Here is a 25,437-nt window from a genome sequence, read left to right as displayed (position 1 = left end):
GATTAGTACATGATGTGTACAGCTCGTAGACGGTCACATATATTTCTAGGTTAGTACAAGCTACACACCTTTCGTAAACTGTCACAGACTTTGTAATCGACTTTATCACTCAATTCAGGGGATATGAAAACAAGGGAGGTGGAGCTGGATTTATTCTTTCATTTGCAATATTGCATTAATATTGCCACAAACGTACAAATATCTAGGTCAGGGGTGATAGGTTGTACACGATATTAAGTAATGGTTATTCTTGTTTATTGACAATCATATGACGTCATTATTGTGACGCATCGATCTCCATTGAAATATACAGCATACAACTGCGTTACTGAGTCTCTCGGTCTGCAACTTGACTGATTGGGTGCATTGCGTGAGTAAAGTCATTACGTTGCCGCTCTTCAGGGGATGATTCTAATTAAATCTATTGCCTTGCTTGGAAAGAATACACCCAGGCGCAAAGGCCAATGACTGATCCAATGATTGTGTGAAGCAGCGCTGCTTTGCTTACCTAAACAGGCTTTCTTTGAAACCAATCATCGCGCAGTCTATGGGTAAAACTTACGCCTGAGACCGAATCTTAATGTGTCGTCTTTAAACATTTTAAAGATTTGGTACTGCACTGGTATAATGAACAACGTCGAGTTGCTGTATAGAGTTGTTTCCCTTTGCTGCCATGATCTTGATATATTTCTTGAACTAACGGTAAAAAGTCTCATTATAAACATTTTTTCCCAGGTCATACGAAGACGGTGGATGATTTAAGTTTGCATTTATTTAGTTATTTAGACACAAAAACACGCACCCAACCCCCTTACACCAAAACCCACCGACTGTTAAGAGCGGTCTACAATCCAAAATTACACATTTTTTGTGAGTGCCAGCATTTTTTTAAACTGGTTACTTTAACAGTTATCCTCACTTGTCTGTCTTCCCACAGGTGGGCGTGTCCCACGGGACAAGAAGATCGTGTGGCTGAGCCAGAAGACCATCGATCCACTGTTCTTCTACGTGTCGTGCGTCCTGTGTGGCTTTGGAGTCATAGCCGCCATTTTGTTTCTCACGTTTAATCTCCACCACAGGAAACTCCGGTAAGTAGGGCAGGCTCATCTGTACAGTTCTGTACACTGTACAGACAGTCGAATGTCGTGCCCGATGCGACCCAAGCGTCAATGGCGCTACAGGTTGCAGTTCCTATAACGGACCAGATTATATATCTAAGTTTGTCTCCATCATACATGTGGACGTGGATTTTATTTAAGTGGTGAATGTCATTTCGAGCTTTCCTTCCGCACTTAGCAATATTCCAGCAATATGGCGGCGGCCTGTACATAATCGAGTCTGGACCAGACAATTCAGTCATCAACATCATGAGCATCGATCTACGCAATCAGGAACCGATGACATGTCATCCACATCAGCGAGCCTGACCACCCGATCCCGTTAGTCGCCTCTTACGTCAAGCATGAGTTGCTTAAGACCTATTCTATGACTACACGTTTTGCAAAGATGTTGTCTGGTAGCAGCAAGACGTCCTTTTATACTGTTATAATGGTACAACGTGGTGGTCGGTACTGTGTAACCCAGACTATCTCGAATTCTATTTGAATGTATCTTATCTAACATCTCTATTTACATACGTTGCCGTGTGTGCCTTTTATTGTATTCATCTCTTTTCCATGAATGTATGTATGCCAGTTACTGCAGGCTATATGGGCACGGGTGTCCTGGCTGTGCAGGCTAAATCCCACTTCACCCCGTTTATGTTTGTTAACACCATACACGTGCTCTCGGGTTTCATCAAAGTACTAAAACCTCTGGAGCCCCGTTTCCCAAAGGGGTCGCTGTGCTACGAATGTCATAACCCCTATACATAGATTTGACAGTCCTAGGGTTGAAAGCGTTTTATGAAGCCGGTCCCTGAGGCATGCATCGCTTCGGGCTGATTTTGTCACCCCTAGGGTAAAAATAGACTAGTCCACTAGCTTAGACATGACGCAGCAAGGCTTGAGTGTAGTGGAAGGGGCATACGCGAACGTCTGAATCTGGAAAGACTTCTTGGATGGCACAAATAACAGCAACCTCAAAGTCAGTTGACAGTTCTACTCCAAATGTGGTCAATCTCAATGTCTTGAGAATGTTGAATTGACGCACATATACTTCTCTAGACTTCTTGTTTCATGTTAACAATTCAATTCATCTTTCCAATGCTCTTGAAACATATTCTCAGACGAGCTCAGTATTTTCAAAGAGGTGTTATACCGTCCCTATTCGCCTACAGTACTTAGTGAAGGCGAGTTGGGATGTAGGCGTATTGCAAAGTATCGAAATGAGAACCAACCGGTCAAAGGGTTCATCACGGGCGGATACAGCTTTTTGAGAAAGAGGGGGCGGTGGTAGGGGTGGGTCACACTCTTAAGAAAGGAGGGGTGCACACCTCATTTTCACGAGTTTCAATGATCATTTAATAAACTTTCAGGACAAAACAATAGGGGGTGGGGTGTGTGTGTGTGTGTGTGTGCCTATGTTTATTATGACGTAAGTCAGCAAGACATCCTTGTTTACTAACTGGCAGCAGTGTTTAAAGTTAAACCATCTGTAAATAATGTTGCTATTCTGAAATATGTTTTATGCAATTGATTTTAAATACAAGTTTGAGTTTATGACATGTTTGTAGATATAACAACTGGTTCAGTTCACGATATGGTGCCACCGTAAATTTAACTCTCATCTGTGACGATACGCTATGGAACTAAATGAACAACCTCATAATGAAAGTGCGTACAAACAACATTCAAAGGTTTTTCAATTCAACTGTTCACCTATTACTTTCTTTGAAATTCTATTGATTTCTGTATTAACACAAAATACCTCTATAATTGTCTTTAACTTCCTAAAACTTGAAAAACCGTCAGTTCAACTTCACATTTGATAATTGGTCTAATGGATACATTGCTAAACGTTCAATTACTGTTTGCGGCCGACTCGTATATTTGCCTAAAACGCCATTAATAAAACTCAAACAGAATGATTTGTTAAAGAAGAGCATGATAATCTGTCATACGGAGACATTCGGTGCGGATGTTCCTATCTGATTAATGAAAACCAGCAAAACTGATTGAATGGAAAACTCTCTTTCCTTGTTTTTGTCGCCCCTCAGTGTCAGAACAGCTCCTTGTCACACTCCACTGCGGCTAAGCTAAAACAATTGCAAAATAAAAGTGATTTTACTGATCGGATTGAAACATGTACGTGTTTAAATTACAATGATTGATACCTCTTCTTCACTCTATCGCCCATAAACACACAGTATAATCATCTTCACGCATCTTGTCTGTTCATTAAACATCAACGCGCTGGGAACAAAAAGCGAAACAGTTACTTGGCGTAGTGATTAACTTTGTGAAAGAAGACGATCTTCTTTCGAGGTTTTGTTACATGCTGGCCTTCAATGGCAGAACCGAATAATTTCAAATTACATTCCGTTAAAAACAGGATCAAAGAAATTAGAGATTCCCTTGTTATGCTGGAATCGAGTTTTCCATGGATGTGACTAACCGCTATTCCTCTGCTGGTCTGAAGGTATGTACGCTGGGCGATAGCACCGCGTTATGGATTATTGATCATTAGAGATGCAATTCTCAGGTCTCTCTGTAATCAAATCACTATAGGCTTAACAGACCCGAAGAACGTGATTTCCCACAACGCAAAACAATCGTGTTAACTACCATCAGAGTTTTGTATTTGAAAAAGGAGTATTTTCAAATCACTTCTCAAAATCACACGCATATGAAATCAAATTGATGAGACGGGGTTTGGCGCTATCAGAAATTTTCTTTGATTGAATTGGCCATGTTAAAGGATATAATTCTCTCGAGAGTACTGGCATAGGAACCTTTCTTATACAATGTTTATATTAGCATCTAACAATGTTGACTAAGATGAGATATTAGATAGTTTAGACTCCGACCTGGCACGCCTTGCACGTGCACAGTCGGCACGAGGTCAGCGAGACCCGTTGAGAGTTCTTGGAAGACTTGATAAGGCTGATCATTATCACAGCGCTTGACCAACCATCTTTCCTCCATTCGGTGCACATTTTACAAAAGAAAGAACATTAATCATATTTAGTTGCGTCCATCGCTGACATTTTCAAATTACCTTTTGAAAGCCGTAGCGCTTATGATTAATGGCGGACTTGCACGCATTTTGAAATTGGCTAAAACTGTCCTTTAGGGTATATGTTGCAAGGAACAGAAAACACGAATAATCCCCGACATGTCTGGTACCGTGGTCAGGGCCGTTAGTTTTAATTATCTAGAAATATGCTAGCATGACAAAAACGTCTTTTGTCAAGAATTCTCAGTTGTTACGTTTCTTCTCAGAGTTAATTGTGGTGTATGAATCTGAAAGCTTGAACTCTCTGTACATTTGGACAGAATTCTAAATTCTTAAAATTCACAGGCATCATTATTAAACGCCCATATAACGACTCACGGCGCAGGGCAGTGATGGCAGCAAAACGTGTACTGTGGTGAAAAGAAGCGACGGGAGAGACAAAAGTGACACGCATAAATGAATAATTCTGAACACTGCAGCTTTTGGTAATGGTTGATAATGGCTGGAAACAGGTGCGTTAAATTCACTATTAGCGATAAATCAAGACGACCTTTTCACACCTTTAAGGTTCGGAAGTATAAAAACGCACACTGAATATCGTGAGCGAAATCCTTCCATTGACCAAGGAATGACACGCGCTTCGGTAGAGTTGGTAATCAAAATGCAATTTGAAGTTCATACATGCAAATTCCAATGGTGTTTCTTTATAATGACCACTCTAGTGGTGTATGCCTTGTGCAAGGCAGTCGGCATACGTCAAGCTAGCACAAACCTATAATGTTTTCTTGGAAGAACATACAATAATTATTGCATATTTTCTACACACGAATTTGGCAAAACGTTACATCGTTGCACTGGCGACTGAGAATGGATACTGTCTGTTTCGGATACTAGAACGGAAAACAATGGGAGCGTACATTAGTGCGGTGGGTCCAATTTATGTTTTCATATAAACCCTGTAAGTAACTGTAGTTGTAATACGGAATGGGAGATACTGCGTTTCCATTGCCCCTTCCGTCTGGTGCCAACATTGATCTGAGCATATGGATATCTGTGCATGTCTTGACCATGTTTTCTTGTTTCCAGTTACATCAAGTTATCTAGCCCCAAACTTAACAACGTAGCTGTGGCTGGCTGCATCCTCGTCTACTCGGCCGTCATCCTCCTCGGCATGGACGACGCCACACTGGACTGGCACATCTTTCCCTTTGTGTGTACGGTACGTCGCGACTGTAGATTCCTATCTTCTCTTTGTGTGTACGGAGCATCATGGCTATTTCCTTTCCCCTTTATGTGTACGGTGCGTCACGTCTGTTTTTTTTCTTTCTTTTCGTTGAAACCGTAAAGTTCCTAGTTAGAACTGACCTTCAGTAACCCATGCTTGTGGTGAGACGCGACTAATGGGATCGGGTGGTCAGGCTCGACGACTTGGTTGTCTGGTCAAGAACATGTACAGACCGCTGCCATAGAGCTGGAATGTTGCCCAGTGCGCCATTAAACAACAATCAATCAATCAATCTTTCTGTGTGTAGCTACGTCTTAAACTTGTCAGGCATTACACCACTCATCCCCACCACCACCACCCCAGCAGCGTTCGAAATAATCGCCGGCCCGGAGGCGCAGCGTCAGTTGTTATTGTATCGGGCCGGCAGTTTCAAATATTTGCAGGCCCTTGAAGCCTTCAGTAAATTATCTGTCAATGTTTTCTTTTTTTTCCAACTTGAATATGGAATCTGGTATTTCAGCGCTTTGCGCGTAGGAATGTCAACACCAGTCTTTAACAAATAAAAACGTCTTTTAGCGCCATAGGCTTCGCTAACTGAAACAGTGTGAAACTGTGTACAGTGTAGTCTATTTTGTATTTAATGGTTTGATTTTAACAAAATGGGCCTGCAGATTTCACTCAGGGCCTGTAGATTTTAAGCCTTCAGGCGGCGGCAGGCCCTGATAGCCAACGGGCAAATTAAGGTATTGCAAACACTGCACCCCAGCCCACATTCTACCGTCACTTTTGTATTAGAACTTCATTCGCCTACCTGCTCTTCCCTTTTCTGTGTACTGGGCATCATAACTGCATTTACATGTATGACAAGGTACTTCAGCTGCTTCTACCTCCTAACTGTTTACTTCACTATACAATCAAGTTCTCAAAATGACGATTCAGTTATGACGAGGTAAACAAGATGATTCTATACAATGTTGGAGATTACGAGTCGTTACGTATTCAGCACATGAAGAATTACTGAATACGCCCTCATACCCTCAGGCTGAGAGTGACATCACCGACTCCATCAACGTGTACATGTATACAAGACATGCCAGATGCTTCATTATCAAGAAGAGCCCGTTCTCATGTATCAATGTGCAAACTCCTCCACACTGTCTGGTGTAAGTCATCCATCTCTGTATACAGTCCAATTATGATGTCAGGTCCACAGTTGACATGTCATGACGCCCCCGGAAGGAGGCACTGTGGGCCTCGCCTGTATATGTGTCGACATGTATGTACGCCTACATAAGTCTACATGATTGTCCAAGTCTCCCAAGAGAGTCTGTCCGAGCTGCATCAGGAAATGTACTTCGCAATCTGTTTTTGGATCACTCATGATCATTCATGAACTTACTGGCATATTGAATGGGTGCCCTTCTCGAAGCCGTTACTCAATTTTCTATTAAGCAAGGTGTCACGTGTCTGTAAATGTGTCATGTGTCTGTTAAAACTGAGGCATGATTTTTCATTGGATAAGCACTATAACCTTAAATATACCGGAAGTAAGAGCGGTGTCCTTAGGGATGTTTCGTAGTTGGCTCTCTTTCTCAATGTTTTTGATTATGTGAATCCGTTCTGCACTGCATTTGGTTTTCATTATCACCACTGACCTACAAAATCAAATTCTAATTTGCCCCAAGGCGGGATATGGTGATCATGCTGTTCTTCTGCGTGTCTGCACTACGTATGTAGCTATGGGGATTCACAGTGTAGAAATGAGCCGGTTAGTCAATTCAAGAATCAAATATCATGGGTTTGAAACCAAACTTCGTACTCAGGATTATCTTTGGTTTATCAACGCCATGTCAATATTCCTGACTTATTCAACACATACACATATCCTGATCCTAATTTCTTATAGTTGTTGCTCAAATAAACATAGACTGTATTATGCAAATTTGCGTAACATCGTACAAATGTACAGACACACCCCATGTCTGCGCAGTTAACCGTTATTGTCGAATTACACGTCTTGACTGCAAGCACTCTTACATTTTAATCCTTCTCTTTAATTGGTTTCCATGTGACTACACCCGTGAAGATTCAGGTTAGCATTGGTCTTCAGTAACCCATGTTTGTCGTAAGAGGTGACTAACGGGATCGGGTGGTCAGGCTCGTTGACTTTGTTGACACATGTCATCGTATCCCAATTGCGTATAGATTGATGCTCTTGCTGTTGACCACTGGATTGTCTGGTCTAAACCCGATCATTTACAACAGACCGTGGCCATATAGCCTGACTGTTGTTGAGTGCGGCTTTAAAGAACAAAAACAAACACACAAAAACCAAATAAACTCATGTGACCATTTCTGATTTCTCTGCCGAACCGCTCTAAACTACCTTAGTCGGGTCAGCGCACGGAGACGCGCTGTCGAACCGCAACGTCGAAGCGTGCCCCGTTGACAGGCGTTAATTGAAGCGCACGTATAAATCTCAACTGCATCGCCCATCCATCAATTTATGACTTTTTTATCACGTCAGTCAACAGTGGCGATGAGTTTATAAACTACCCCAATAGCATGTCTAGACCAATATCAGTCTACGTCCAATTAATGTCAGCGAGTTGTCAACACCGCTGTTCCATGTCGTTTCGGATAAAACAATGTAAACACTCACACAAGTGAAAGGGATAAAATATTTGCACTATGGTATATTTTATTTATTCATAGTCTGGCGCTGAATACTGTCAGATTATACATTCACACTTGCACGAATATGGCACTTTGTGGTTTTTGGTGCTGCTAGTGGCTATTTTTACCACGCTTTTATGTGAACGTTACCACTAGAGTGTTTGATGTAGGGATTTCTGGACTAAATAACTGAATTCTCCAAAAGGACGCGTCATTGAATTGCAATAATTTGCGTTAGGATGTCCGGCGCTAGTTCGCTCTAAAAGGCAATATAAATATTTTATGACATACATTCACGTTACATTGGCCTGTCTTTGATTTGCCTCAGAAACACGACCGCGTTTATGGAGCAATGTAAATGTTTCCTTGCATTTGAAGAAAATCGAAGACAGGTGATGGTTTATAATGAAGCATGAATGACATAATTTTAATCATACAATTATCTCATCATTTAACACCACATAAATATTTGCAGGTTTGGTTTGACATTTGGGTCACGGATAGCACTCTGGTTGAAGGCAATGACACTAGCCAAACACAATTGTCTCCCTTAGCTTTGTCAGGATCCGTCCGTCGTGGATGTGAATCTCGTATTCAGCTAATCATAATTTATGGGCCTTCAGAATAGCACTGTAATCGTTGTTTCACATCTAAGGTGCATACGTGGAAGAGCAGACACTCGGGGCTGTCATGAGTGAGTGAGTGAGGTGGGTTTTACGCCGCTTTTAGCAATATTCCAGCAATATCACGGCGGGGCACAACAGGCGGGCCTATCATGACATACCACTCAAATATTGTAAACTTTCTGGTTGTTGAATAAAGCTTGAGGATCTTTCAGTTTAGTCCGAATAGTCTTTGACAGACAAAAAGAAAAACGACATCACTGAAGATATGGTTCTGTATTATAAAAGACAGATTTGATGGTTTCGACTTTCAAATTTTGAAGTTACCATTAACGTATGTATTTCTGTCTTCAGACACGAGCGTTTCTTCTAGCTGCTGGTTTTTCCTTGGCGTTTGGTGCCATGTTTGCCAAGACCTACAGAGTACATCAGATCTTCACCAGAGCCAACAGCGGACTCGTCAAGAGCAAGGTAAAACCCTAATTACATTTGACATTGTCGAGTGTCCGACACGACTTCGACAAGACAAGTCTCACCGACTGTGATGATTGAGGTATTTTGGTTCATAATTTGTCTCGGTTGTCGTCGTCACACCAAATAATAGATGATGGTTGAGATGACATGACTGTACAGTGTTACTATCCCGAACTGTGTCCGAAGGAAAACATCTCCAGTACCCCATGTTTAAAGTTTGATTACCTCACTTATTAAAATGGGAATCGGATGTTGATTTGGTGTTTTCTCATCACAACAGTCACAGGTTCACCTGGTCCAGTTCCTGTCATTGCATGCCATGGTATATCTGCAAAAGCTCTTTGGCATAAAACATTATACATGCTCGCGTATATTTTGTCTTTATGTGAAATAATTAAGACAAACCGAGGATTTGTTGGAGATAAAAGATCAAATCTTTGAAGGGCTTTTAGAAGTGGAACACATAAGAAAAGCAAGATTTATGGATGTCAAGGTTTTTGTTGAGACAATAAAGAAGCTGACATCCATAAATCTTGCTTTTCTGATCCATGAGGGGTCCATAAAGGGTCAAAGAATGGAAGGTCAAAGTTCAGTTCTTCGCGGCAAAACATCCAACTTCGATTCCCATTGATAGTGTGGACATATTCTTGGTGTATCCCGCGATGGTCTTGATTGTGAACGATAAAAAAGATTCAGCGTAATAACCACTAAACAAACAATCACGGAACATTATCATGTAATGTTATCATGTAATGAACGTTATCATGTAATGTAATCATGTAATGAACGTTATCATGTAATGTAATCATGTAATGAACGTTATCATGTAATGTAACGCTAGTTATTTCGAAGAAGTTTATTGTTTTGAACATTATTTTAGACGCATTTTTGCTCTGGGAAGATTAAAGTATTAAGAACACCGTTGCTTTTGTTGTACTGTTAATGATATTACAGTGGGACTGTTGAGCATCATGTTGTGTATGTTTCAGCTGCTTCAAGACAAGCATCTGCTGTTCATTATTGGAGCCCTCCTTATAGTTGATTCTGCGGTTGTTTTTGTTTGGGTGCTGGTGGACCCAATGGAGCGGCGTATCACCAACCTTACACAAGAGGTACGTGGCTATCTACCGTTTTCGTTTGTTTGTTGTTTAACGCTGAGGAAGGAGTGAGTTTAGTTTTACGCCGCACTCCGCAATATTCGAGTTATATGGCGGCGGTCTGTAAATATTCTACTCTGGACCAGACAATCCGGTGATCCACATGATCAACAGTCAGGCTATATGGCCACGGTCTGTTGTAAATAATCGGGTTTAGACCAGACAATCCAGTGGTCAACAGCAAGAACATCAATCTTCGCAGTTGGGATACGATGACATGTGTCAACCAAGTCAGCAAGCATGACCACCCGATCCCGTTAGTCGCCTCTTACGACAAGCATGGCTTACAGAAGACCAATTCTAACCCGGATCCTTACGGGTCGCCTGTCAACCGACTCACAGACTAAAAGGGTCAGGTCTTGTATCGTTTCAAAATTGGTTTGCGTTGTCCATATTTGATTATTTTAACAGGTCATATCAAATCCGACTTCACTTACTATGTTTCATGAAAAGCGTTTGGGACCGGAAAGCCGTGCCGGAATACGGAATAGACAGGTGCCGGTTTAGACAGTGTTTTAAAGATCATAATATCGCTGTGAAATTGCAGAACTAAAGTTTTATACCGGTTTGACAGTGTGCCGGATTAGACAGATGCCGGTGTCGGCAGGTTTCACTGCATTCTTTTTTTTCTCATATCCTAATTCTTGCTTGTGACCATTCCTTATACCACACATCTTAACTTGACATATATACTCTTTAAATATCCACATATACATAAACCTAATCACATACTTCACGAATGATTATTATTAATAAACAAATGTTCCTAAACTTCGACCTGCGGGAAAGTTACCATTAGTTTCGATTACAACCCAAATTACACATAGTCTGTTTCAGATGATACCAAATACTCGATGTGTGCGTGTCTTTAAGCACATATTAGTCGAACAAAAACCCAATATGCGTGCTAAATGCATTATAAGTTTGATGGATCGTTCAGCGAAGGCCGTGAATCAGCCCCATTTTTATCAAAACCTCATTGACCTTTTTGCACTTGGACAAGAACATGACGTCAGCTCAACTGTACCAATACAGCATAATGGCTTAGAGATCGTTGCTCAGCTTACAATACACATCAGGAATGATCCCAATGAATCGATATTCGCCGTCTGAAAGGGTGAAGGAGCATTGACGGAGATTACCGATATATTCATCGGGACATGCACGATCTTACATAATGTGGACAAAACGTAATGTTTACGATGTGGAGAACATGTTCTGTCCATTTAGGTTCCAGAGCACCAGACAGTGAGATCTAGCATTAATCTGACCACCTACAGTTATCATTGTACAAGCACAGCTCCCTTCCCAGACATAGCGGTCTCATCTTTCAAACCTTCTGAACTTTACGTTCCATAAATTTAACCTTAAGTCCATTTTTGTATTAACCTGGCAATGGGCCCCGTCCCACAGAGCGATCTTAGCACTACACTGATCATAAATCTGTGTTAACGAATTTAACGATAAACTTAGCGCTAAGATCGTTTTGTGGAACTGGTCCTGGTTTTGTTAATTATGCAATCAATCTGTATACATTTATACAATATATATGTAATAGTATATATAACGATGTGTTTACCGACATTCTCTGTATTTATTTGTGCTGTGCAGCCTGCTTGGTTGTATTTGTTGATTACGTTCAATTAAATTGTTTATGTTATAAAGTTGAGATTAAATTTTAATTTTGTGTTTAAAGAGTCAGTATGCAAATAAATGAATAATATATGTGTGTCTATTGGATAGGCCATGCCTGGTTTTGTCTCAAAACAGGCAAACAATTAGACTGCTTATATTATTGTAGTGGAATTATAAACCACTGTGGTTCAGGACAATGTTAGCCTTCTTAGAGTGAGTCAGTGAGTGAGTATGGTTTTACGCCGCTTTTAGCAATATTCCAGCAATATCACGGCGGGGGACGAAGAAAATGGGCTTCACACATTGTACCCATGTGGGGAATCGAACCCAGGTCTTCAGCGTGACGACCCAACGCTTTAACCACTAGGCTAACCCACCGCCCCCTTCATAGACGTACCAGGCTGTTCGGAGGTACACATCTCAGTCGTGTAGGAGTGGAGGTAGCCTTGTGGTTTAAGTGTTCGCTCGTCACACCGAAGGCCCGGTTTTGATTCCCCACACGGGTGCAATTTCTGGAGTGATGCTGGAATATTGCTAAAGCGGCGTAAAACACGACCCACTCACTCAAATTCACTCACTCTTACTGACCCACTCACTCATCCTGACCCACTCACTCTGCCTGACCCACTCACTCATCCTGACCCACTCACTCATCCTGACCCACTCACTCATCCTGACCCACTCACTCTTCCTGACCCACTCACTCATCCTGACCCACTCACTCTTCCTGACCCACTCACTCATCCTGACCCACTCACTCTTCCTGACCCACTCACTCTTCCTGACCCACTCACTCATCCTGACCCACTCACTCTTCCTGACCCACTCAAGATCCGCTGATCTTGATGAAGCATTCATCCTGTTTATGAACCTTGTCAGTGTGGGTTCGTTGGTTTTGTCTGTTATAATATTCCGATCTACTTGTGTCTCTCCTCCACCGCATGAGTGAAACACAGAGATATGTACTTAAATGAAACTCGAACGAATGTCATCAAAGAGCTTGCTTACTGTAACATTGTCCATTACACATACAAATATGTGCATTGAATGCCATAATAACATAATAACATGAACTCATGGGGTTTCTAAACGTTCAAATGGTATATCTATGGTATAGTGTTCATCGTATGTATTGACGTCTGAATCGGCCTAATTACAGTATATTACTGACTGGTTGAGTGGCCCAACAAGATTCCAGCGCTCACAATCAAGCATGTAATGGCAAGTATTGTATAACAGATAATCGAAGTTTCAATACCCTGAAGGTTCTTACGATCCAATTTCTTGAGTATATTAGAACATGAAAGACGCATTACAAATGTAACGATATCTGACAGAGGCGACGTGTAAACGCTGAGAAAATAGAATTCGACGTCTTCATCTTGAGAACAATGCAGATACTGACACCATTTTTCTGTCCATTGACCCGTAGACAGCGTGGGGTTTTGTCTAGTACACCGTCTAACATCACCATTCACAGCACCAGGTGCTGATGAGAGGCAGATGCCTCACAAGAGAGTTTCAAAACACTTTTTACTCCAACCGTGTTTGCTCAGCCTCGGCTTAAGATTTAATCAGCACTGAAACGCCAAGAGTTGAATCCTACAAATTGATTTCAGTTTGGCTTCCGACTCTTGGTGCCTCCGATTAGGGGTCCATTACGTCAAGGGCTCACTCCCAGGTCGCTCAGAGTTGGAAGCTGGAATTGTGTCAACATCCTTATTTCGTTTTAGATTTTTTGCCAATAAAGCCAATTTAGAAATCTAAATGACCTTCTTGGACATGAAAGCCCCCATCGTGGGATCCACGTGCTTGGCCCGAATGCAGCCAGTGATGACCAGATCACTCAATGGCCATTACAAACAAACCTCTCCTTTAGACCCTCAGGATGAGCTTGGGAAACATGCGCCAATGTTTGTGTAGAAGTGCCTTCTACTAGACGAAAAGGCCACGATTATAAATATCAACACCTGGCAAATTGGCCCAATGGCTTCCGTTGGTTGTCTTTCAGCTTTCTTTGATAAGAACATTGCTCTTTGGAACGGAGTAATATCAGACGAGGGGTTGTTCCAGGAGGGATAGTCATAATGTAATATTATATGCACAGTCCACATGGTGATACGTTTCGGGTTTTCTGTGTGGGAAGGAAGAAAGTACTGTGGACATTTAGCTCATTGTCAATCCATACGTGACATTTGTTTCAAAGGTCTGATAGAAAATAATGATAAGAAAGAAACGCACAGTAGACAAGCTCGCCAGGGATCAACATTTCATTACATTAATTCACAAATCTATATATCGTGTAAAATGAGAATCGGATGGCTACAACGGTTGTAGGTTCATGATCTTATTAGAATGAATGGTCGTCTCGGAGGAATTCCTCACAGCTGGGTCGGTATTATTGGTGTACCGTACCCACTACCTCTTAGTGGTACCCGTGAATTCAGCTGCTGTCGTAGAGACGAAAAACGGAACCGGGTTGTCAGGCACGCTGCATGTCATTGTTTCCCAATTGCGTAGATCGATGTTCACCATGTCAATCACGGGATTGTTCGGTCCAGACTCGATTATAGCTGGAATATTGTTGAGTGCTGCGTTAAACAAAACTAAAAGAGCTCCGTAAAAATGTTCAAACTAACCTACAGACCGTGCGACCTTTCAAGCGGCTCATTTCGCAGCTTTTAGGTGTGGCAGATTCTGTGTTCCTGGGTTTGAATCCCAGTTCGTCCTCATCCTGTTTCCAGGTTAATCAGTACCGTGTCTTTGCTCGTTCGTTTCATGTAAAAATCACGTCTAAGATCTGCATAACTTCCTCAAACATCAAACTGACAAATTATGATTGAACACAAATTCAAATTGTTACTCACAATTACGATCTCGTACTTGCAATTGGTCTGTCCACGTATGGACATTACAGGTAATTCAAAACCACGGTCCCATTCAACGAGGTTATCTACATACGACAATTGCAGGCCTATGTTAAAGTATAAAAGTTCCGAACACCTTACAGCCGAACGGGGCACTCAAAGCACAAAATGTTAGTCAAATCAGAACACAAAACAAGTTTTGGTTAGGTGTTTGAGTCACATCCCCTGGTTATAGCTAAATCCTGAAAATTGTACAAAGTGAATAGCGAAAAACTTATTTAGTCCTTCATATATTTCAAAACAGAATCAAATAATATCCACTGACTAATGTTTCAGGCATCCCAGGATGACGAAGATCTCCTGTATCTCCACCAGCTGACCACATGCCACTCCCACCACCTGGAGAAGTGGATGGGAGGATTCTACGCATACAAGGGCTTGCTTCTCATCTTCGGGGTTTATATGGCTTGGGAGACCCGGAACGTCAAGATACCCGCCCTCAACGACTCGCAGTACATCGGCATGAACGTGTACAACGTCGTCATCATGAGCATCAGCGTCGTCGTGCTGTCCAACATCCTCTCCAACCAGCCCACACTCGCCTATGCCATGGAGTCATCTCTCATGTTTCTGTCCACGACAGTAACGCTGTGTTTACTCTTTGTACCCAAGGTGAGACCCAGGGCGCTTGGGGGTAGGGTAACGAAAAAACAATTGAATACAAGAATATATATTCTCCAAAATATAGAAACTATAAGTGAGCTCGACAACAGATTCGAGTCAAGGTACCTTTATCGACTGGAATGCAAAACGGTCAGTGATAATAATAATAATTATTATTATTGGATATTTATATAGTGCACATATCCACGCACATGCTCAAGGCGCTGGTAGTTTTTTCCTTCGATCATTGGATGTCAATCTCAACGGCACATCTTATTATCAATCTCAAATCCCTGGGGAGCATAAAACTCTTGCAGCCACTAGGCGCACCAAGTTATTGCGGCTTTCCCATCCATACTAGGTACCCATAATAGCAATGAGTGTCTGGCATTTGAGAACCCAGTTTGTTCGACTAGGCACAGTCTACTATGGCCATTACGGAGTTTTGTTTCAAACGTTATTCCAAAATGAAACTGCGTAAATTTAACCTTTTATTTTCCTCTTTTAAATAACTGAATCACATTCCAATACAAACCATTGTCATTGTTAAGCAATTTGATATTGTTGATGTATATGCCACTATGATCGATTAGGAATTTCATTTATTTCGCTTAAATGAATCTTTTCCATCAAATCTGCTCTTCAAAACAAATAATCTTTCATTGCATGACATATTTATTACAAACGTATGAAAGAAAAGGTAGTCTTTAACTTTTGAGTAAACGTAGTTATAATTTATATTCACTAAATAAATCGTCTGAAGAATATGAAAGTCTCATGAAAGGTCATCAATGTTTTCGGTACTTGTTTGATATACACGATTTTCTTGAAAGTGTTGTCTGATCATCTCAGGCTGGTCAAGGCCTCGGCCTAGATTTTCGAAGCTCTGTTAGCGCTAAGATAGTCGTAAGTGCCATACATTAACATTAACTTACATTATCTTAGCGCTGAGATAGCTTCGAAAATCTAGGCCCTGATCAGTGTCTGAGCTGAACCTTTGACCACCGTTTTCTTTCCGTAAATTAAATGTGTGTTTTCATGTATGAACAGATCTATGTCATCGTGTCGTCCAAAGGAAACCCGGTCATCGCGTCCTCCGGGATCCTTGTGGAAGCCAACACAAGGCGGTTCGTGTTTGACGACCGGAAGGAGATTTACTACCGGGCGGAAGTACAGAACCGGGTGTACAAACGGGAGATGATAGAGGTAAACACTGGACCCGGTCTGTGTGTGTTATAGTCTCGTCTGATGAATGTTTGCCAACAACACACTGGCTCAATTTGATATGTGCTTGGTTTCATTCGGTCATCCTGATGTGAGTTAGATTTTCAGAAAGTCGAGAAAATGTATCACATGTTCATTTGGTTGCTTAAGCTGATTGTGTCAGGTATATATGTTTAATCAGTTGGAATGTACTTTCAGTGGTGTATCATTTTTCAATAATAAAGCAGCGACGGAAAATAGTAGTCCCCTGCTCCCAAATTAATCCCTCGAAAGATAGTGGTGAAGGTACTTATTCTCCTTACCGAAGATCCGGGCTGATAAAGAAAACCGTAATCATTCACTGACCTTATGACTGAAACCAGTGACACTCAAAGCACAATTCATCCCAAGAAACAAACAAACAATAAAAATATACTGAGGGAAACAAATAAGGGAACAACCCTTCATGGTGTTCCTTTATTTTCATATTTCCTCCCGCATCGCTATTCAAAGCTGCTGATCGAAACCGGAAAATATTAAAGGAACGCCTTATTTGTTTCTCTCAGTATAATTTTTAATATTTAAAAAGTAGCAACAAATTCGCACTTGCTATCGGTTGACATCACGACAAACTCGCTAGAATTTTAACACTCCCGCTGTTCAGTCGTTCAGACTTAATGTGATTCACACAACACGTATTAGAAACTATCTTGGGCGATGATTTGTTTCCCCATAATGCAAAATGATATATACGTGACTCAGTGGTTTCAACCATCTCATTATATATATCCTGCCCGGGGGGTTGTAGTCTTACATATCTCTGGTATTTGACAGTAGGTCAAAGAATCTATATTTGACAGCCTTTTATCTTCTCAGGTTACCCCAAGAGCGAAATCAGAAATAAAATTCACATTCTCGGCATTAGCCTTCAATGGTTTCGTCTTATTTTCCCTCAAGCCTCTATCCAATGGCTGTCTGGTGCAGGGTAATTAGTCTGTCACGTCAACAACTTGTAATTTAATTTGCGTTTATATAATGCTTCTTTCGAATGTCGTGGAAATGGTGCAGTGATAATGAATTGTTCAGGTTGAGAAATATGTCGGCTTCTTTCAAGTGATCAGCTTCAGAACTGTTCAAGATGTTTCGAGATGCATTGCTGTAAGCATTCAGACGTTAATGGGAGAGCTTGAAGCTAATGCGCAATAGTATGTACATATATTGCAGTTATATATACATGTACAAATGATATACTCCAGGGACAGCGAACAAACACCGGCAACTGGTAATACTATCATGAAAGTTGCAGTGGTTCCTCGTTAAATGGATTTCTTGTGTTCCCGCCTGATATTGCTGGAATATTGCTAAAGCGGCGTAAAACCATACTCACTGGTATAAATGGAAACCCTGCAGAATATGTATCGAGTGTACTATTGTTCGTAGCAAGCACAGTGTTGATGTTGTACCGAGGAGACAAATAACCCGAAGTCCCAACTGATATGTCAGGATACTGATGTTGGACTTTTTGAAAGGCTTCGCTGTAAACAATCTTATTGTCGTTGGTGATAACGATTCCAATGGTTTGTCGTGAGTTCCAACACTTTTATGCACGGTTAGAGACATCATGTTGGTAGGAGGAAATGTTTTACTACAATATCATCATAATCTGAATATACAAGTTTTGATAAAAGCACTGGCTTGTCAGACCAAATGCCAAGGTCCAGTTCTTCAAATGGGTTAGTGTGTGTGGCCTACTTCTGGCGTTCCCCGCCGTGATCATGTTGGAAAAGTGTCGAAAATAGCCCTCATACTCACCAACATAACAGTTATATAAAAATTGCCTGAAGGATTGAGGTCGCTTTGACCTATTCCGTTATGGAGCAATCGTGCGAATCACCTGATCATAACTCATTTTCGGCGTGATTTTATTTCTGACTTAAATGATAGTTTGGTGTATATGTCATCATAATGGTTGGGGAATTGGACAATGGAACTTTTGCTAATTGTACTTAAAACATCCTACCCATGTGAGGACTTCGGATCCTGCGTTACCAGGGAACGCTTTGACAACCTGACAAACCCAACATCCCAATGAAATAAGGGAAACATGTTTATTCAGTTTCTGTTTAGGAACACAAGGTACCATGGTCCTAAACTTGTAATGTCAAATCGTTACTATTTTCTACGTATCATATCTGATTAAACTCTCAGACAGAGTTGATGGATGGTCACACAAACGTTGTCCGCCCACCATGCTCCTTTGTCTGACCAGAGACCTGGATGACCTTGACTAGGCTTAATGGGATGAACTCGTACTTATTTTTGTACACATTGGAACAGACATTTCCATTAACTCTGTGACGTTTAGTAATCTATTACATATGGCCTTTATATTGGTTCAATCATTTCAGCATAGACAAATATCGGTATGTTAGTTCCTGCTCTCTGTTTTGTATCACAGTGGCTCGTGTTGTGCGTCAATATTAGAACGCTACGGAGAGAGTACTTAGCATTACTTTAGATTGGTATATACACGAGGTACATAAACAGATGTCATGATTGGCTTTGTTGACCAAAGTTAATTTAAAAAAAACAAAACAAAACCTCAAGGCCAGAGAATAACCAGTCTCTATATAATCGGTCGATTCCATTTGGGGAATGTAAACGACCTCGAAACTTATGAAGCAAACAGGGCCATCGTATTGCCCGTCTGTGTTCTCATTTACCGGCTGTCCATATTGTACACTGAGAGGCGAAAGAAAGCAGAACAAGTTTATTTTTATGTAATTGAAAATCGGAAGAACATTTGTTGAATTTGATTATGTCTGTTTAGCTATCACTCACTATTGCGAAATGTAATCTGTAGCTTGGAATATTTTGTGTAAAAATAAATTGGTTCAATGAAGTAAGATATGAATTTGCAGCCAAACGACCCCTACCATATTTGAAATGTCGTAAGAAAGGAAATTAATAGATTTTCGAAAATGAAATGTCTGGGATTCTCATCATCATTTGCGCATTTCGCGAATATTTTTTTAATACTTTTTACACGTTTTACTCCAAGTTATATGGAAAAAATACCCAATGTTGAATAAGCCCAAGCATAATTCAATTTTAGGGTGTAATATTTCTAACTTAATATGTTTTCCGGCTTTCTTTTCATTAAAACTCTCAACACCTAAACAGGTTGGGAAACATACTTTTCACATCTTAAACACCAGACGGTTCAGCTGTACTTTAAACCAAACTCATTTCTATATTGTCGCCACATTTATCAAACAGATCAACCATCCCTGAAGCCTGTTATGTTAATCCCCGAAAATATTTTGGATGGAATAGGTGGTCAATTGACAAACTGAACTTCTTTTCTAAAAGTGTGTTTTATGTTTTCTGCAACTTTCGCTGAGATTTTGCTGATGAAATTAAATCAAGGTGTGAAAATCCGCCTATCCGGCCGGCATCTGTCCCGGAGTCATTTATGTACATCTCGTAAGCAGTTTTCTCAGAGTAAAATAACTAAAATTACTAAAATTAAATTGTAAAGCTGAATGTCTTGATAAACGGTGTCACCTGCTTACAGATTCTCATATAATGCGATATACAATTTATTTAAAGACTTTTGAGTTTGGTTTAACCGAGGATTCTTTATAAGAATTCAAACTGAACTGAACTGTTCAGATGGACATGTGGTGGACAATAGATCTCTACCTACGTTCAACAGGCAACAAGGTATATATAACCTGCCTTGGAACTAAGAATATTAATACAAAGCCTTTGGCGGAATGACACAATAACCCAGCAATATAAGTATGCCCAAAGCAAACCGTACAATATGGCAGTTATGATTATTGAAGAAGTCGCAGTCACAGTAGCAGTCGTCGTAGTCGTAGTCGTGGTGGCAGTAGTCATAGTAAAATGACGGCACAAAAATCCTGATCACTGGAACCTGCCCATTTTCCAGAAGGGATAACCCTCCTCAGTGGAATCAGAAAACTAAACTCACAGCTTGACGGATATCTGCCTTACATCTTGTCATTAGAATGAACGAAAAAATAAGAGTACACATTTTCTGTAAATCCTTACCGGCAGCAAGATAGCAAGGTACTTTTTCATATTCGGATTTCCTTTTTTTCAAAACTCATAGGCCACAAGACTGTCTGACTGAATTGAACTCTTGCTATATTCAGCGCCACCATCATTTTCTCAGTCTTGAGGCGGGAATTAGACATCTATAATTCCCGGAAAATCCGGGGTTATCGTTTGAGTCAAGCCGACCCCTTCTGCTCCACTCTCATCACATGCCCCGGAGACATCGGAGCTGTTGAGAGCTCGTTTCTGGTATTTTTGGAAAGGAACAGCCCGGTTATAAATACTCCGAATATCAAAGTTGGTCAGCGCCATGACACAGGGAATCAGATAGAGTTGAAAGCAGTCAGTGCTGTAGATTCACGAGACTGGTTTTGTTGAGCTTAAAGTTAACTTAGTGCCAGGTACAAAGGGACTAGATATGTAACAGAGTCTGGTAATTGTTTTCATTAACGTTCTTCCCATTTTATTGACAGTGTTTGAAAAGAGTATAAAAGCTTCATGCACACGGGAATCAGACTGATTTGGTGTGACAGTCACTTGGTACAGTTGGACATTCAGGATCCAGTCTGCTTAATTGGCATTAGTTATATGTGCAGAATAAATGTATGGCATTGTTATAGTTAGCCATTTGTAGTTTTATATGTACAAGAAGAAGCAAAAGTATCATGTTTCTCCATTAACAATACCAATGTCCATATTTAGATCATAATACCCTACAGGCGTTCGGGATAATGGTCTATTCTATATGATAACATGAAGCTTTCGGGAATTGATTGCTTTGGGACTGGTGCCCCCGGTTGGAACTGGATACACTTACCTTTTGGAGATCGCTTGGCATCATCACTCTTTAATAGTGATTAATAACAGGCATGCTTATGATATCATCGGAACTGTACAATGGAGTCTGCTTTTAGCCGAACTTACCTGGAATTATGGAATGGTTTAGTCTTCCTTGGCTCGGACACTTAACGTGAATACATCGAGACGATGTCAGTTCGTTGTCCAGGCAGCACCTGGATAATGTCCATGTCCTAATATAAACACTACAAAACGCTTGTCTCAAACTATCGCTCAGTCGAAATATATTTTGTTGTCGAGGGAAAAAGAGGTTTCGCTGTTAAAGCTTATTCCTCCGCAGACGAAAAGTGTCACTCGCCATCGATGGGTACCAGTGGCATCTTGATGAAGACAGCATTGGATATGAAACGTGTATGATTTAATAACTGGCACTTGAGGGAAACATCCACTCAATTAACTGTCATCAACTTCTTCAGAAGGCCGACGTAAAGCCATCATTAAAATATTTCCATGTACCTGCCTGGACACAAGGTTGTCAATTGGAGGTATTTGAATTGTCTAAGGTAGTTCTACGGTTATGTATTATTATATGACATATACATACTGTGTGAGGGGCGGTGGGGTAGCCTAGTGTTTAAAGCTCGTCACGCCGAAGACACAGGTTCGATTCGCAACATGGGTACAATCTGTGAAGCCCATTTGTGGTGTCGCCCTCCGTAGTATTTCTGGAATTTTGCTATATGTGAGTGAGTGACTATGGTTTTACGCCGCTTTTAGCAATATTCCATCAATATCACGGCAGGAGACACCAGAAATTGGCTTCATACATTGTCCCCATGTGGGGAATCGAACCCGGGCCTTCAGCGTGATGAGCGGACGCTTTAACCATATATAGGCTTCCCCACCGTCCCTATTGCTAAGACAGGCGTAAAATAACATTGGCTCATTAGGCGTAAAACAACGTTAATATCATGATTTGTCACTCAGAGGAATCAAATTGCAAAGAAACACTTTACAATGTCGCACCATTTCTCCGCCGTAATTTGTCCTTTCGTTATCAAATCAGCACGGGGGCGGAACTCTCTACAGAGTATACGAGAAACAAATTGCTAGCATGGTCACCCCACCTAAACAGTGGAACCTTATGACAGTTTCAGCGTGACATTGCTTCGAGAGAGTGGCTTCCTCAATATGTCCTGGGATTTTATGAGACGTGGTTTCTGTGCTCCAAATCAAACTGTTGGTGTTTCAGCTGGAGCAGGAATTGATGCGACTGGAGCGGTTGTTGGAGATGCCGGTGGAGCCCTACCCACGTCTCACAGAGGAGCTGCTGTATCTGTTGCCGGAGACAGCCGTGGATGGCACACCCGACACACGGCGACGGAGGGCGGATCTACTCAGGTGAGATAACACAGTGAGGTCACTGACAAGGACAAAGACTCAGCCCAAGGTCTGTCGTAACCTTTTGGCTTGATCTGAAAAGGATGTCAGAACAATTTTAGGGACAACTCGTGAATTAGTGTTGCGAAAATTTAATTTTTCTGTGTAGAGTCAAACGAATTCTGTCGAACTTAAATACGACTAGTGTAAAGTTACATTATGCAAAGGAGCAATCACAATATGATATCGTTTCTGAGAGATAAGTTAAGTTCATGTTTTCCGACCCGCTATATTCGGATGTAGCCCTATGACAAGTTTGCTTTCTCTAACTGATCCAACCCTGAGAAACGTTCGGATGTTTTGCCCCTACCTCATTTTACCTTTATAACATACCTACTGCAGAAGTAAAGATCAAGGCTATTAATGGAAGCGCAAATACGGTGATACAAACTGGAGATTGTTTAACTAGAAATTGCCGTTCCAGGTCCATTTTATTCGACCTCTGATATCATTGTACGTGACAGTAAGTATTCTACTAAATCGCTACGCGTTCCCTTAATTTTTCCAACAAGTATATATACGTAGTCTGTATTTATATTTCCAGTGGCTGTTCAATATCAGACGGGGGATCTGTATCTTGTGAAATTGAGGAGAACCCAGAGGTTACGGCTGCCGTTAAACAGGAGGAAGTCTTGCAACCAGTGGAAAAACGTAACAGCTTCGACAAAACTGAATCAGCGCTCAAGAAGATTTGCAGGATAAGTCGAAGTCTCAGTATTGGTCCTGCTAATTGTCTTAAACCTAGGCTCAACCTCCCGAAGCCTTTGTCTCCCTGCTCCAAGAGATCCAATATTCTTCAAGGAATTTCAAATGCATCGCCTGAAGGCCCCTGCTTGCAGTTATATCCGAAAAGACGAAGCGACAGTGCAATAGAACTACGAACAGACAAACCCGCAGCTGCGTTGTCATTCAGAGATATTCAGTGTATACAATCCTTCAAAAATAATTTACAGTTGAAAACTTCAGAAAATACGCTTGTGCCAAAATCTCCAAGAAATATGCGTCGCTTGAAGAACAATACAAGAACCAAGCCATCAATTATAGAGGAGAATGAGGACTGTTTAGAGGAGTGTCCGTTTTCTACAGGTGCTACTTTGTTTATACCGAGCATATCTAATAATCAAAACAACTCCACAAATATCAATTGTTCGCACTCAAATAACCCCTCATTGACATTGACGAAGATGTTTCAATACAAAATCAAAATGGCGCCAGGTCACGTGACGTTGACTCGGCTTTTGTGAAAAACCGTTCCCTCTCAAAACTGAAAAGTACAAAGACGATTATTGAGCACGAGAGGCGAGTGCGGATTCGCAGATTACAAACAGACTTAGTCAAAATTCAGAAGGAATTGCAGGACTTAGATGAACTTGAGTATGAAGTATCCCAAGTGTGACTGTGTGTGTATTATGCTTTTTATGTGTGCCGTACATCTTCTTAATTATATTTATAAGGACACCAATGCGTTGTGGTATATCTTCTTACGTATCCAGCAGATTCAGAAGAATAGTTCAACAGAGTTATTATTACGCACATGGAATCAGGCTGGTTCCTTTGTTTGGGCTAACACAGATTATGCTACACTCATTCCTACATCTAACATCGACAAGGCTAACGGATCATTCAGTCAGAATCTAACGTCGATTAGGAAAACGAATCACTCGGTCATCCATGTAACATCAATTATTTAAACGGATCACTCCACCATACATCTAACATCGATTAGGCAAACGGATCACTTCATTTATACATCTAACATCGATTAGGCAAACGGATCACTTCATTTATACATCTAACATCGATTAGGCAAACGGATCACTTCATTTATACATCTAACATCGATTAGGCAAACGGATCACTTCATTTATACATCTAACATCGATTAGGCAAACGGATCACTTCATTTATACATCTAACATCGATTTGGCAAACGGATCCCCCGGTCATAATCTAACATCGATAGGCAAACGGATCGCCCATTTATAAAATATCGATTGGGCAAACGGTTCACTCAGTCATAATCTAATATCGATTAGGCAAACGTATCACTCAGTCATATTCTAACCTCAGTTGGGTTAAGGGATCATTCATTCACAATCTAACTTCCATTAGACTATGGGATCACTCATTCATCCATCTCACATCGATTACTCTAACGGATCACTCATGCAAGGCTTAGCTTAATGGAACCGACAGTCATACATCTAATGTACGTTTAACGATCACAACTTTAACTTAAACATATCGGCCAGGATAGATATAACCTAATGCCTGCACAATAGGGCCTGTGAGTCTTGCGAAGCGCTACTTTCGGTACTGAGCTCGTTCCCGGCTCCCTTTGCGCGCGCCAACTTGCGATATGCGAGACGGGGCCCAGCTTACTTCCGGTACCAGATTTCCGGTGACAATCGTATATTCAAGATCCAGGGCCCTTATTCTTGAAACGTTCGTAGCTCTAAGCATTCTTAACTTTG

The 25,437-nt window shown here is 41.1% G+C and overlaps 1 protein-coding gene across 1 annotated transcript in view; it reads left to right on the top strand.

Annotated features, from left to right (window-relative positions):
- LOC124281614 (gamma-aminobutyric acid type B receptor subunit 2-like) overlaps nucleotides 1-24,421 on the top strand; it is a 139,635-nt gene extending 115,214 nt beyond the window's left edge. The window contains exons 11-18 of the mRNA XM_046717548.1: nucleotides 938-1,088; nucleotides 5,203-5,335; nucleotides 8,995-9,111; nucleotides 10,104-10,226; nucleotides 15,110-15,445; nucleotides 16,487-16,642; nucleotides 22,776-22,924; nucleotides 23,508-24,421. Of these exons, the coding sequence (XP_046573504.1) occupies nucleotides 938-1,088; nucleotides 5,203-5,335; nucleotides 8,995-9,111; nucleotides 10,104-10,226; nucleotides 15,110-15,445; nucleotides 16,487-16,642; nucleotides 22,776-22,924; nucleotides 23,508-24,207 (1,865 nt within the window). The 3' untranslated portion in view covers nucleotides 24,208-24,421. The remainder of the gene's footprint in view (nucleotides 1-937; nucleotides 1,089-5,202; nucleotides 5,336-8,994; nucleotides 9,112-10,103; nucleotides 10,227-15,109; nucleotides 15,446-16,486; nucleotides 16,643-22,775; nucleotides 22,925-23,507) is intronic.
- Nucleotides 24,422-25,437: the final 1,016 nt, after the last annotated feature.

The sequence above is a fragment of the Haliotis rubra genome, unplaced genomic scaffold (assembly GCF_003918875.1).
Source record: "Haliotis rubra isolate DU_JTF1 unplaced genomic scaffold, ASM391887v1 Scf286, whole genome shotgun sequence".
Taxonomy (NCBI): Eukaryota; Metazoa; Mollusca; class Gastropoda; order Lepetellida; family Haliotidae; genus Haliotis; species Haliotis rubra.
The sequence above is the reverse complement of the archived record's forward strand: the minus strand, read 5'-3'. Positions and strand labels throughout refer to the sequence as shown.